The following is a 15,772-nucleotide window of genomic DNA, read 5'->3' as shown; positions in this document are numbered from 1 at the left end:
AAATTATCGCATCGCTTTGTAAACCCTTAAATATCATGTGATTTTTTGTGTCAAGACAAAGTAGTGAAATAGTATATAGTATATAGTGTTAATTGACTCCACAGCTGTAAAAACGAACCAAGAATTAAGTTTATCGTACAATTTCTTGTTACTTTTAGTTTTTTCTTTAAACAAAATAATTGAGTTATTTTACTTTTTTAAAGTCCATTTATCAAAACTGTTGTATATATTGAATTTCAACATTTGTTATACCCCTACGCCAATTGGAACTGAGTATAATTGTTTGATTCACAAACGATTGTTGGTAAGACTTTCGTAAGACATCGTAATGATACAGGACGCAATTGATCCACAATCGCGCCTATATTTCGGGGGTTTTATTTGGAATATGAATAATTTGAAAATGATCAAATCTGTTCATTAATTTTCAAGATCCCATATACCCCATTTTCCGATATCTATATATGTGATATTCCAAAGAAATTAAGTTTACTTAGTATCTATCTTAGTATCTGCCTATCTCCTAGGTACAAAATATGATGTCTTCGTCCCACCTGTTAACTTTATATCAATATGTAAGATGTCTTCATGGAATTTGGGGGAAATATTTTTTAAAGCATATAAAAATAAATAAAAGTTGGTCCAAACCTTCCTCAAGTCTTCATATACAAAATGTATTTAAATTTATTTTGCCTAAAATAATGAAATTTCCAGAAACCTGGAATTGATTTATACAGATTTGCAAACATATCTTAAGTTCCGTTGCACTCGATTGTCTCTTCCTTACATGTTAAATTTCAATTTGCTATGTGTATATGTATTTTTTAGAGTTGCTAAAAATAGTTGGCATTTCACACCTCTTTAGCAGCGATTTCAAGCATTTTTTATGAATATAGCAAACTTATATTATTTATCCGTTCAGTATTTTTTACACCACTTCGCATTACATGGTGTTAAATGACTTAACTTTTGTAAATTCATGTTGAACATAAATGAATCTCTCTTTTTTACTCACTTACATAATTGTTTTTATTCCCATTGTTAGTGTTTGGCTTTGCGCCGACTTAAAATCACTGCCATCTGTAATGCACATCATCTCTGACTGTTGCGGACTTTTTCGCTGTCATTTTGCGGTTGTTCACCCTATTTTTTTTCGTTTGCAATGCGCTTTTTTCGATTATTTAACATAAAACAAACAAAAAACAACACTTTTTCATGAAGCATCCTGCGGTTTGATGACTATAGTAAGTCAACTAAGTAAGCGCAATTAATTTTTACGCCCATAAAACTAAATTATGAATATCTGTATGAAAATTTAAAGCTCTCAATTGAGTGTGTAATGCCTTTAATGTGGATTTAAAATTTCTTTAATTGGAATTTCAAGCGTTTATATTAATTTGTTTAATTGTGGCTTAGAATTCATACTACATATGTTCAAGATTCTTCAGCACTATTATTAACAGAAGAGGTGATGATGGGATTCTGATAAATCCCGAGACCTTTTCTTATTTAATATTGGTATCAAGAACAAGAGGTGCAACTGCGGATTGTGTATTTAATAGATCATTTTAATAGATCATATGTTCAAAAAATGATGGGAATTTTTATTTTTTTATAATAAAATAATATTTATTCATTAGTAATCTTAAAGACAGCCTTACACACAGCAGAAGCACACAGCCTTGGAATTCACACAATCTTCTCTTTAAACCAATAATAGATCTGATATTATATGTACAAGAATGAGAATATAATATAGTCAAACTCAATACTTGACCTTTGGTACAAATTCTGCTCGATTTCTATTAAATAAAATATTTCAACCAATCTGCAGAAGATTCATTAAATTTAAGGACGAAAGAGCTCTGTGATTTATACGGTTAGAATATTAATAAATTATTTAATATTAACTCAAGTATCTGTTGATCACATTAGAAACCGAGACAATAATCATATTTCATCATCATTGAAAGGCCGAATGATTTTACGAGTTAAACTAAGAGAAAAAGTGGTACTCTCGCTTTATTCTGAAATATTTAAGCTTTTTACTAAGTTTACAACCATATATACTATATATACGATCGTATCATTCTCAAAGATTCTACAGAATAAAAAAATGGTTCTAAATAATCACACCTTATGCAATTTCATGCTCATTGATTTCGGGATTTAGACTCAACCTGATCTCTTGATCATCCAATGGACTTCAATCACTATACTATACTATATACTATAACTATACACTATACTATACTATATACTATAACACTATATGGCAAAATCGACTTTTTTCTGTTTTTTTTGTTACTTTTTTTTGGGAGATTAATTGGTCCAACAAAGCATCTATTTTTTTCGAACATTCCACTTTGACCATGCTATACGGGTCTGACACACAGTAAACTAATATAACCAAATACTGGAATGAATATTTGAAAATGATCAGGATAGTTGAATTTCGGATTCGTGTGCGTCCGTAATCTTGATATACGAATTACTGGCATACGAATACGAGATATCTCCATAAAATGGTTCGAAGCTTAAATGAATGATATCAGTAATGACCTCACTCTCCTATGTTATAGCCTTTTCACACAGGAGCTTATTGATCAATTAACCAGCTTCTGCTCGATTAAAATGCTGATTAAGATCAAATTACCAAATTATTTAATTGAATTTTAATCGACTTGAAATGCAATCCTACGACAAAGACCGTATTTGTTGTTCACGCTATGAAAAGTAAAAACAAAAATGTATAACAGCTGATCGGTTATCGAGTAACCGGCAATGTGAAGGGCAAAATCTGGTATCTCAATTAAAATTTAATTGATCAATTAATTTGACTGTGTGAAAAGGCGTTCTTTATCCATTCCTTCGTTGCATTTTTCTGTTCTTCCTTTACTGTTTGTATTTTTTGTTGGTGCCGTTACCTCTGTTTTTCAAATGTCTTCATTAAAAAGGCATGAGTCAATTATCAATATTGGTTGAACAATGAAAAGTATTTTCTTCATTAAGTAAATATTTCTGACCACAAATGAGTCCATTGGTCAATTAGATGGCAAAATAGTAGCAAGCACTTTTTAAATTGCTGACCAATCAATTAAATAACATGACCAAATAAATAATTACAAACCACAATTCAGAGAGTAAAGAAATATGAACACATACATAAATAGAATTTTTATTAAATAAAATAAAAATGTGTCTACTATGGACTGGTATGCTCAGTTGAAAGGAAATTGAAGCATAAATATCGAGTAGGAAAGCTGAGGAACGTTCATCAACCAACGTCCAACCACACTTCCATGAAATCTGCCATATTAGTGTGCATTATTTGTTGTTTTTATATGTGACATACATGTGTCTCGCTACAATGGTTGTAACGTCATTGGAATGCATTGGCAATAAGCCACTCGTTTCTTGTTTCAATATATTGCATCAGGCAAACAAGCAAATAAATTAATTCAATCCTTTAATGCGAACACAAATACACTTATATGTGTCTCTGTGTTTACGTGTGTGTGCGGAGAGATGTCATGGTCAGCAAAATAGCAGGGGACTAAATTGCTGGAAATATGAAGTTTATTTTTTGTCTACAGCAAGTTGTTAGGAAGCTAATTCTGGGAACTAATTGGAAATAGAGTTGCTGGTATTTTCTACTTAGTATTTATCTCGAACAAGAAGTGATTTTAAAATGAAGTAGCTTCCATAAATTGCTACCTAAAGATATCTTATTTGAGAAGTGCTGTGTTATATTCAAGAATGTTTTCGAATATGTGGCTTTCTTATTATTAAATACTATCTTCATTATTCTCAATTTGGGGTTAATAGATGTAAAGACTGTGTGACAATTTAGAGAACGTTGAGTTGGTTTTATTGGGTGGCAGATCAAGTTTGAGCACCTATGTATCAGCCTTTCATTGCTGAAAAGTGCATGAACCGGTCGTTGAATATGTATATGGATGAATGAAAATGAATATGTATTAGGATGACAAATATCTATCTTCCGCCTTTTGTATAAGGTATAAAGCGCTACAGAGATAGTATCTGGCAATACTATACATTCAACAGTTATAGACGTGTAAACAAGGAGTTCACTAATGCCGAAATTCGCGCTATTTTAAAGATTTCCTTCGTTAAAGGCGAATTCGTTAGAAAAAGGCAAATCCATGAGATTAATGATGTTTTGGGAGATGGTACTCTATCACTTCGAACTGCGGAGGAATGATTTCGACGATTCAAAGCGGGTGAAAACGACACCATGAATAAGCCAGCCGGCGGAAGACCAGTGACGACGAATACCAACCAAATCATGGAAAACATCGAGTTAGACCGGCATGTGGCATCTCGTGTCATCGCCCAAAAGATGAGAGTTAGTCACCAAACTATTGTAAACCTTTTGCAGAAAGCTGGATACACAAAAAAGCTTGATGTTTGGGTGCCATATGATTTGACTCAATAAAACCTTCTGGCCCCAATCAACGCCTGCAATATGCCGCTATAATGGAACGAACTCGACCCATTTTTGAATCGGATGGTGACTGGCGACGAAAAATGGATCGCATACGACAATATCAAGCGAAAACGGCGTGGTCGAAGGCCGGTGAATCGTCCCAAACTGTGGCCAAGTCGGGATTGACGCCCAGAAAGGTTTTGCCGCATGTCTGGTGAGATTGGAAGGGAATCATCTACTATGAGCAGCTCCCATATGACCAGCGGCTTAAAACAACTGGACCGCTTGAAGCAGGCGATCGACCAGAAGCATCCAGAATTGACCAACAGGAAGGGTGTAGTGTTCCACCAGGACAACATCAAAACATACACTTCGTTGATGTCTGGTCAGAAGCTACGGGAACTCGGATGGGAGGTTTTATCGCAACCAACATATAGCCCAGACATAGCGCCAAGTGATTATTGAAAAACTGCAATTATATTCAAAAATGGGCGTATTTTAAAACTTTTGGTATATGAGATATGTTAAAAAATAACGGGAATTTTAGATTTTTGAAAAAAAGTTATCGCCTTCAAAATAGTTCGCATTCGATATCATGCACTTATGCCAGTCCTTCTTACAATCGTCGAAATACTGCTCCAACACTATTTTTGGGATAGGCTTTCATGTCTGCCGAAAATAAATATAATATTGTTTTAGGCCAAGAACTCATGAACAAGCAACGAAGTATGGGCTTTTAACAAACCAGAATCGCCTATCTCATAAAACCACGTCTAACCTATGAATACAGCTTAAAATTGTATCGAATTTTGGACAATTCCCGTTGTTTTTTTAACATATCTCGTATAATCTATAAATTTAACGATCTCTGATTTTCTTGAGTTAAATTTATTTTATTCAGAGAATTTTTGCATTAAGACATTTTGATAGTTAATCTTTTTAATATGAACACATCTTCTTTAAGAATCCAACATAACTACATCAATGGATAAACCATTGTTCTTTAGGAATATAGGTATGAAGTTATGTGTTATCAAAATTGCTCACACAATTCCTTTGGATTATCCTAAGATCTTGTCTGCTGTAGCTATTATTTCTGAACTGAACTTCAAACTGAATCCAACATAGTGGTTTAGGAAATAGGTGCTCACGATTTTCGACAATGTTACCAATTTGAAGTGATTATTGGATTGTAGACCAAGTTTTCACTAAATCGAAGCCAGAGTGCCTATATTAATAAATCACATCCTTATAACAGAGGTATTATAGGTATTATTATATTTTCGGTTCATAAATTCGAATTTTATAAATAACTTGACTGCAGCGCCATTTCTTCGAGGTTTTGAATAAAGATAATGCCAAATCTGACAGAAATTTCTTAGTTTTGTGATGTTAAATCAGAATTTATTTCTATAACAATGATATATTAATTTACTCTACTGCTCCTTAGTCACATAATTCTTTCTCGAACTTACACAAAATTTATCAATTCAACAATGAATAATTGTTCGACTGAGAATCGTATGATTTCATTTTCTTACCTTGATTTTTTTCTAAATTTGAGATATCATAGCTTTTGGTAAACGTTTCAAGCGTTTTCGCTATTACGATTTTCGAGCTAATCTATTTTTATACTCTCGCAACAAAGTTGCTAGCAACAAATTTGCTGGAGAGTATTATAGTTTTGTTCACATACCGTTTGTTTGTAACACCCAAAACTAAACTAGGGTTGTACATATATACCAAAGTGATCAGGGTGAAGAGTGGAGTTCAAATCCGAATGTCTGTCTGTCCGTCCGTCCGTCTGTGCAAGCTGTAACTTGAGAAAAAATTAAGATATCTTAATGAAACTTGGCACACTTATTTCTTGGCACCATAAGAAGATCAAGTTCGAAAATGGGCAGAATCGGACCACTGCCACGCCCACAAAATGGTGAAAACCGAAAACACATAAAGTGCCATAACTAAGCCATAAATAAAGCTATGGAAATAAAATTTGGTATGAAGAATCGCACTATGAAGGGGCATATTTGGATGTAATTTTTTTGGGGAGCTGGGCTTGGCCCCGCCCCCAAATAGGTTCTTTGTACATATCTCGCAAACCAATAGAGCTATATAAACCAAACTTTCTGTAGTCGTTTTTTTAGCCACTACTTAATACAGTCCAAAAATTAAAGAAATCGGATAATAACCACGCCCACCTCCCATACAAAGGTTAGGTTGAAAATAACTAAAAGTGGGTTAACTCACTAACGAAAAACGTCAGAAACACTAAATTTCACATAAAAAATGGCTGATGGAAGCTGCACTCAGATTTTTTTACAAAATGGAAAATGGGCGTGGCGTCGCCCACTTATGGGTCAAAAAACATACCTCAGGAACTACTCGATCGATTTCAATGAAACTTGGTTTGTAATAGTTTCCTTACATCCGAATGATATGTTGTGAAAATAGGCCAAATCGCTTCACAACCACGCCTACTTCCTATATACCAGAACTTTGAAGACAATCAGAATCGTTTACTTTACAATATATAAAGTAAGCACTAGTGAAGATATCGGTGCAGAACTTTGCACAAATACTATGTTAATAGTGTGGCAGCCCCATTCTAAAAATCGCCGAAATCGGACCCTAGGTTTTTAAGGCCCCATATATCGAACACGAGGGCCGCGGTGCTTCTAACCTAATATTATGGTTTCCAACTTTCAATGGACTTTATGCACTATATATGACGAATATGTGGGTCAAATTGTGTATTATATAATATAAATAAAGTTAAATAAATAAATTGCAAGAGCATAAAATGTTCGGTTACACCCGAACTTAGCCCTTCCTTACTTGTCAAATATGACTTGCTCTTTCGCAGCTTACCTCGTTTCCATTATAACTGTTTTACTTATTCAGCTTACCATTTATTTGAAGTTTGTGAAACAGATTGAAGGTCTTTCGCCCTTAGGGACTTTGTACTGTAGAAGTCCGTGTTAATAGTTCAGTAAAAGACAGCCATCGTCAATATGTAATCAAAAGCTTTCTGGAAGGAGCTCATATTTCTATTTGCTGAACCGTAGACATATTTTTATAACAATAGTTGAGGTTCGCAACATGTATCTTTGATTTGACATTTATTAAATAAAAAGCAGAAAGTTACTCTTTTATTTCATATAAAAACAATAATTAAAGCAAAAAATCAAATTAAATGAAATAGAAATTTACTTTAACTACACTTCGCTTTAAGCAAACTAGACGTCGATACGGCGGCAATATGCTGCCGACTTGCCGTATTGCTGCACAAATTCAATTGTTCGGACGTCGGAGTGACGCATGTCTGTTGCAGCTGCTCCTCTTGAGCTTCAGCACACACTTCGGAGGTTAACTGTGTTTGCACAGTGTTGGCCGAGTGTTGTTTGCGTTGCGTTGCAACGCCTTGCTGCTGCTGCTGCTGTTGTTGTTGTGATGGCGTCTGTGAACTTGACTGCAGCTGCTGTTGTTGTTGTAGTTGCTGTTGCTGACATTTACGTTGCTGCTCTCTGGCGAGCAATTTCGGTTTCCTTATGTACTCCTTGTAGTAGAAATCGAAGAAGAGCGCAAACATAAATAGATTCTGTATCAGGCCGACAAAGGATATGATCACCGGATGTTGGCAGTGATTGCGTACAATCGGCATTAGAAAGTGTATAAACAAATAGCCGAATTGCAGCAGTTGCAGCTGTGTAATGTGACGCTTCCACCAGAGGCTGCGTTCGATGGTCCAAACGGACGTCACAAAGTAATAGGCATACATAACGGTGTGTATGAAGAGATTGATGATGCCCAACATAGTGGCGTGACTGCCTGTTAGGTGTGTGGAAGGACAGAGTGAAAGTGATTTACTTGCTTTTTTTAAGGTTATGTTGAATGAAAAAATTTACCTGCCAAGAAAGTCATGAACGCGTAAACAGCGAAAACCATGCCGGCGTGATGGTAAACATGCAGAAAGGTGATTTGATTGTTTTTCTTGCGCAGCACAAAGAAAATCTGCAAGTAAACAAGTTGCAAAAAAAGAAAAGGAATAAGAAGAAGAAGCAATGTGAGAAAATGCAAACGAAATCAAATCTAAAGAATGCAAGCAATGAATTTATACAGTGAAAATGCTTTCTACTACACCCTAACATAAAGAAGTTAGATTTGTTGTTGTAAATATATATAAATATATGTATATATCAGTTACTTGGCAGCTGCCTGCCAACGTCAGCAGCATGTTGTTACTATCGCTAACCTAAATGATAAACGTTTATAGCTTAGCCTTCAGCTGCATGCTCCGTTATGTACACAAACACCTACGGTATTTTAACCTAACCTAACTTTCTATATTCTAATACTAATACACACACACACACATAGATTCGCAAGCAATTTGATGCTGTCTGCGATAATGTCGTTGGAAAATTGAATTTTGTTTGTTGATAGAAATCGAATTGATACTCGACATATTTACCGTTACTGCAATATTATACTCTTGTTATTCACCTTGAGATTTTTCTGCATTCATAAACTTTGCTATAAATTTCTAGGGTCTGTATGTACATATTTGTTTATTTCTTTACGCTTGCAGCTCAGCTTTAATGGTATAATTGTTTTAATGCAGTTAACTTTCTGGCATTGAAATGAATATTGATTGGTTGAGAGATTTGTGGTTTATGGTTATGTCTTCAATAGAATGACATACTTTTCCATCCTGAACAGTGTTGAGCATTGCCGAATTTATTGGTTTGTAGCATTTCTCACTGTTAGTAATCTACAGATCTTTCATTGTATTCGTGCTAGGTAAAGAAGGGAGTCTCAGTGCATTCCCTTTGGTTTAAGATTTTTTTAGCCGTATTTTTTAGCTGTTCCAAAAAGAGTCCCAAAGTTGTGAAATTTTGAAAAATTTGAAATGGCTTAAAAAGTCACTTTTCTGAAGAATTCTCATCTCGAACTCACTTTAATTTAAAATTTTTTGTGGTCATACTAGATCAGGAGACGAATGAAAGTATGACGACATTATATTTATTAGTATTAGAGGGAGTCAAAAGTTTAAAAAATGTTGGGGAAGTTCCAATAATTATGACGAAGATGATCTAGTAATTGTCAAAACTGAAAAAAAATCGATAAAATACTATCGGAACTACCCAAATATAATTAAAGAGAGGTCAAAGATAATTTATTAAACGATATGATATTTTTAGATAAAAATATGTAAGCTATAACGATAATTTGAGATCATATGGTATAAGGCAATATATGTAATATCAAACAATCTTATCGGATCTTATTCGAACAATAATCTGTGAAACCAATATTTTGATTTATAAAAACCAATCATGACGAAACTACCGTAACCATATTCGATTATTTATCGATTTTAAATAAATTTTTAACAGCATGATAAGGTCTCCATGCCACTACATATATGTATATATGTATCTGGTTCGTTTTGTTCGCCCACATAAAAGGGTGAATTCGAAAAGAGTTTTAAGAAAATATTATGCATACTAGAGGTATGTCATAATAGGAACGCGTTCTTTAATTTCAATCCAGAAGATGATTTTTTATGTTTTGGTGATATATACAATTTTGGAAAAAAATATCGATAACACACTACGTCTGTTCAAGGCGAAATAGGGTAAGACGGTTATTAAAATCATTTTTTTTATTTCTTAACGATATACATATATAAAACTCTGGAGAAAATTATATCCAAAATTTTGAAAATTCCCACTTATTATTTTGATATAAGCCTTTGAAGTTAGCTCAATAGAATACAATGGGTATACCCTAAGCCGAAAAACCACTCTTTGTCTTTTTAAGTTATGTAAAACAAATAAGGAAAGGCAAAGATCGGGTGCAACCGAACATTTTATACTCTCGAAATTTATTGATGTAAATTTATTAAGATAACACACAATTTTTACTCAATATATTCGGCATAGAGTCCAATAGAATAACGAAAATCATCACAAATAGTTTGAGTGCTGAGGTAATTCCTGAATCAATTTTACCCATCAAGGTACACTATATTTAAATACCCTCACTTAATTTAGCTAAGATATCTCATATATTAACCGTTATATGCGGAATGAAGCTCACGGTGTATGTGAAAAACCTATAATTAGGTATATGGGAGCTAGGGTAAGTTATGACCCGATTTTAACCATTTTTGGTACAGAGATACACTATTAGAAGAAAAAGATTTCCTCTGAATTACATTAAAATATCTAGTAGCGTTTTTAGACAGCCAAATAAATTGATCAATCAAAATTTGTATTATATTTTTTGGCAACGACATCTACCGTAGCTTTTTTTTAACAAAAATTTCAGCCAATCGCAGACAAACGACGGATATCGTACGTCTTTGTCACAGAGTTCATTTTTATTTTAGATTTTTATTTTGTATGGTAAATCGATCTTAAAAAGCATATTAATCGAGCAGAGCATTGGTCAATTAGCTCCTGTGTAAAAAAGCTATACGGGATTTACCAATATTTTCGGTAAAAAATTACCCTTGGGCACTGAGTTCTTCAAGTTCGGTATCAGGGATCTTAAAAAGTTATAGTCCGATCTCGACAAATTTTCCACAAGATGCCACAGCTCAAATATATTATTAGTGCAATGTTTTACTCTGCTATCATCATTGGTTTCTAATGTATATATTATACAGTGAAAGATTCAGATTGAATCGAAAATTGAGTTATATGTTAATTTATATAAAATAGAAGCATATATCTCTATTAAAAGTTTGAAGTATTTTCTTCGATTTACGCTATTATCGTAGGTGTTATACAATTTATAAAGGGTCATACGGGATTAAAATCTCTATATGTAATACAAATATTAGTTGTTCCGAAACTGGCGAAGCTCCTATCAATAGATATAGATTGGATTTCGAAATACTATATACATATATTTCCGTATAACAAAATTATAAAAATATGAAAGGCAATATTACCAATATAAACAAATACCTACAGGTAATTACAGACATTCTTTCTGAAAATAAATAATGGGCCTAATCATTGAATCCGTTTCGATCGAAAAGTGGTTCAATACGATCGAAAAATTTTACGTCGGAATCATTGAAACCGTATCGAAAATAAAATTTACGATCACATTGAACTCACTTACCGACTCGAAAAAATACATTCTGCGGCTAACAGATGTCGCTAATTCCGAAATCATTGAATCCACAAAATCGAATGTTTTGGTCGAAACCTATCCGTTGATGAGTGAGTTGCGGAAACTTAAAAGAAGTAAATCATTTGCAATTACTGATGACGGACTAAATTATATTTAAAATTGGTATTATAGAAACAAGAGACCAAAACAGACTAACAAAAATAAAATAAAGATTTAAACATCGATATAAAGTTGCCCCCTGGAAATAGAGAAAGAATTTTCTCAAAAAAATATTTTTTGGAAGTAATTTCACAATAGTAAAAGGTCAGTTTTATTTTTTTGTTAACAAAACAAAGAGCACAAACACTCTATCAAATTTGTCGCATTTGTCGATAAAACAGTGTTGCGTTCTCACTTTATGGTAAAGCAGTTTATCGACGGAATCAATGATTGTATGAACATTTTCGATCGAAAATTTTTATCGTATTAGGCCCAATATTTTTTTCTAATAATTACCACTTTTAAACTTTAAGATATTCTAAAATTCAGAAAATCTTTGGATTACTTTCATAGATTGCAAAATAATTTAATTATAATTTCGGTTACATAAATAGATTTTAAATACTTCCAACACTCACAACATTTAGCAACACCCCCTATTAGTGCAAAGCACTCCCAAGCAAGCTTACTTATATAAGATACATATACAAATACTCATACACACACACACCCTCACATTCTCAGTTGCATTAAGCTTTCAGTGGTTGGCTTACCGTATCAAGTAAATCTAAATACTTGGTGATGTAATAACCATAGGAAAGATAAATTGTATTCAACATATAGCGCTCGGTGTTGGTGTGGTCAATCGGTTGACATGTTAAGCTGAACTCCTTGCGCATATACGTGGACGGTACGCCCTGTTTGAGAAATGGCAGAAAATAGAAAATATATAAAAAGCACAACAAACAGTAAATCAATGAAAGAAGAAAAAAAGTGGCGCCATTAACAAAATTAAAAATTCCACAAAAGAAAAGCCACAAGTATTTAGGAAGTATATATATGTATCTATGTGTGTACTTACAAATGCGAATATGGCTAAGTTGGCAAGCACTTGTATCGCATTATATACGCGCATGACATATTTCAAATTAAATGGTTTACGATTTGCCATCCATTTGGGACCATAATACAAAACCAGAGCCAAATACCCAGCAATGATAGCAAGCACGGGGAATGGAGAGCCCACGAGCGGTAGATGTTGCACACGAGGATCTGCAAGGATATCGACAAATGGAGATTTTTGTTTATTCTTTTAATAAAATTAATTTTACAAACCTTTGTGCTGCTCGAATATATCATGCAACAGCTGATATATATATTTCGTTATGAAAGCCATATTTATTTTACAAGAAAATATATATAACTTCAAACTCTCTGCTAAGAGACCGTCCTTCAGCCACTACTATTTATCTGTCTAACTTTATTTCACTATATGTTTTTCTATATTCAATAAATATCCAACACTATTTCTTCACTCCAATAAAAATAAAATGTTTAAATTCCAAATCCACGCTTGCGATGATCATAGGATCACCTTCGATTGCGTAAAGGAGACTTCTAAATGATCTGCGTATATTTATTTGCCCACATTTGGTCGCACACACTCAACACTAACACACTGAAACACTTAAATTACAAGTACAGTTGCTGATGGTTGCGAAATGAATACTGCCGTCAAGTTGCGCGCTACTCAAGGTGTTCGCTGTCGTATCCACAGTTGAAATGAGCCTTAACTATGGGGAACTGTAAACTTGGAATTGAACTTCTTTTCATTGTTTTGTATAATTAATGTATCATTAAGTATTTCGTACGTTGACCAGTGCTCCCATTCGACGTAAATAATTTAAATTGTTTTGCATATTCAAGCACAGTGGTGGGCATATAATTAGAAACAATTTGAATATTTTGCTTTTAATGAGAGATTGCGACTAATGTCTTACTTTTGAGGAAAGCTGGTATGACAAAACCTCAAATAAAAATATGATCTCCCTTCCGCCTATTTATCTTTTGAATTTCGCGAACGAACTCGACCCATTTTTGAAGTGGATGGTGACTGGCGACGAAAAATGGATCAACTACGACAATATCAAGCGAAAACGGTCGTGGTCGATGGCCGGTGAATCGTCCCAAACAGTGGCTGAGCCGGGATTGACGCCAGGAAGGTTTTGCCGTGTGTTTGGTGGGATTGGAAGGGAAACATCCACCATGTGCTGTTTCCACATGGCCAGACGCTTAAATCTACCATCTATTGCGAACAACTGGACCGCTTGAAGCAGGCGATAGACCGGAAGCGTCCCGAATTGGCCAACAGGAAGGGTGTAGTGTTCCACCAGGACAACGCCACACCACACACTTCGTTGATGACTCGTCAGAAGCTACGGCAGCTCGGATGGGAGGTTTTATCGCATCCATCCACACCCTTGGTGGTGTAAAGTTGAACTCAAAGAGGCTTGTGAAAAGTGGCTTTCCGAGTTCTTCACAAATAAGGAGGGGAGCTTCTACGAAGGGGGTAATTTGAAGTTGCCGTCTAGAGGGAAACAGATTATCGAACAAAACGGCGCATATTTGAACTAAATTCGATCCCTGTAACGCTTTTTATAAATCATTGAATATAGAGCAAAAAAGCGGAAGGGAAATATCTTCCAACCATTATTAATATTTAAACAATTAACAAGATTGAGAAATCTGTATATTTCTACAAAATTTTGTTGACCTAAGATCCAATAATTTAAATTGTCTGTTATCAATTATATGACTACCGCTGTATACAATTACTTCAGCCAAATACATTGTACGTGGCATGAGGCTTTGTAAGTCCATAATATTGTAAGTCATGTCGTCAATCGAAGTTCTGAGCAGAAAATCTTGAATCAGAAAGTATACTCTCTCCCAAATAACGATTATCAATCAATTCAATTCAACGGTACTCAACTCTACTCAACTATAAAATAAGTACTGATTATATATTTACTTTACTCCACAACGACATCTAAGTTAAGTAATAGTTTTCATTATTTAATTTTGTATAATATATTAGGGTGCTTCTAACGTTGATGTTAAAGTAAATCCGTGTCTGATGTTAATTTCTAACCAATTTAGGGTCCGTCTGAGAGTTTAATTTATTTTCCAACACTATTAAAAATTTATTCTCAATCGCTTAAACGAAATTGCATAACTTGTATCTCTGTCTCTCTCTCTTGATAAAATAATAATTTTCTCGATTTTCTGCTAAATTACTTGGAACAAAACCCATCGTTAATTTACGTTCTTAAATCAATTTTCCAATAAATCTATGAATTTTTCTACGGTTGTTAAGGAATATATCCAAAGAAAATTTATTTCTGCAAAGTATTTATATTACGCACTATTTTGAGTTTAACCTTCGAATTTGTATTTTTCCATTATCTTATTACATTTCACATTGCATTTTTACACACTCATTCGCTGACGTGTGGTATGTAAATGTTTGACTAGCCTATGCAAATCAAATTGCATTCTAAACGAAATTGGTGTGCAGTGAGAAAAATGGAAAATTTTTGTTTGTAGCAGCAATACGCTCTCTCCTATTCTCATTAGAGTATAAGTGATGGAAAAATTATTTCTTTAATTCTCGCCAAAATTAATTCTTCTGATTTTGCAGGAAATTTGTAGAAGAATTCTATGTAAATTTTCGAGTTCGTTAGACCTTAGTTTCAAACTAGTAACAAAAATGGAGTTACTTCTTCAGTCCAGTGCACAGTGGGCCAGAAGGTAGGCAAAAGCGGCCAAAACTCGACTATTTCTTTTTTAATTTTTGTTTTGTTTATAGTAATCTACACATATCAAAGTAGATTTTAGCCAATTTCTATTACATTTAATAAAATATTTTTAACTCCGCAGTACTTTGAATTTCAATTCGACAGTAAAATTTGATTACGTTTTTTGCGCAAAATAATGAATATAGTTTGAAATTGATAAATATATCATAAAATTTCGAATTAGTTTCTTAGTCTGTATGGAAAAAGAAGTAAGTTGCAAGAAAAAAATATTTAAAAAATTTATATATAAAGCATAATACACAAGATTGTTAGTCACCGGTGCATATTATTTTTCGACTATGCTCGCTGCCGAGTGCAGATTCCCCGAGATTCC

General features: G+C 33.8%; 1 protein-coding gene across 1 annotated transcript; it reads right to left on the bottom strand.

Moving 5' to 3' along the window:
• Positions 1-7,555: 7,555 nt before the first annotated feature.
• Positions 7,556-13,388, bottom strand: LOC105219086 (elongation of very long chain fatty acids protein F). The gene is made up of 5 exons (XM_011195010.3): positions 12,917-13,388; positions 12,663-12,853; positions 12,355-12,498; positions 8,359-8,464; positions 7,556-8,281 (listed from the first exon to the last, which is right to left on the bottom strand). Exons 1-5 carry the CDS (start codon positions 12,975-12,977, stop codon positions 7,665-7,667), a joined length of 1,119 nt encoding a protein of 372 aa, XP_011193312.2. The 5' UTR covers positions 12,978-13,388; the 3' UTR covers positions 7,556-7,664.
• Positions 13,389-15,772: the final 2,384 nt, after the last annotated feature.

This window comes from Zeugodacus cucurbitae, chromosome 5, assembly GCF_028554725.1.
Source record: "Zeugodacus cucurbitae isolate PBARC_wt_2022May chromosome 5, idZeuCucr1.2, whole genome shotgun sequence".
Lineage (NCBI taxonomy): Eukaryota > Metazoa > Arthropoda > Insecta > Diptera > Tephritidae > Zeugodacus > Zeugodacus cucurbitae.
Note: the sequence above shows the minus strand (reverse complement) of the source record. Positions and strands in the feature narration are given on the sequence as shown.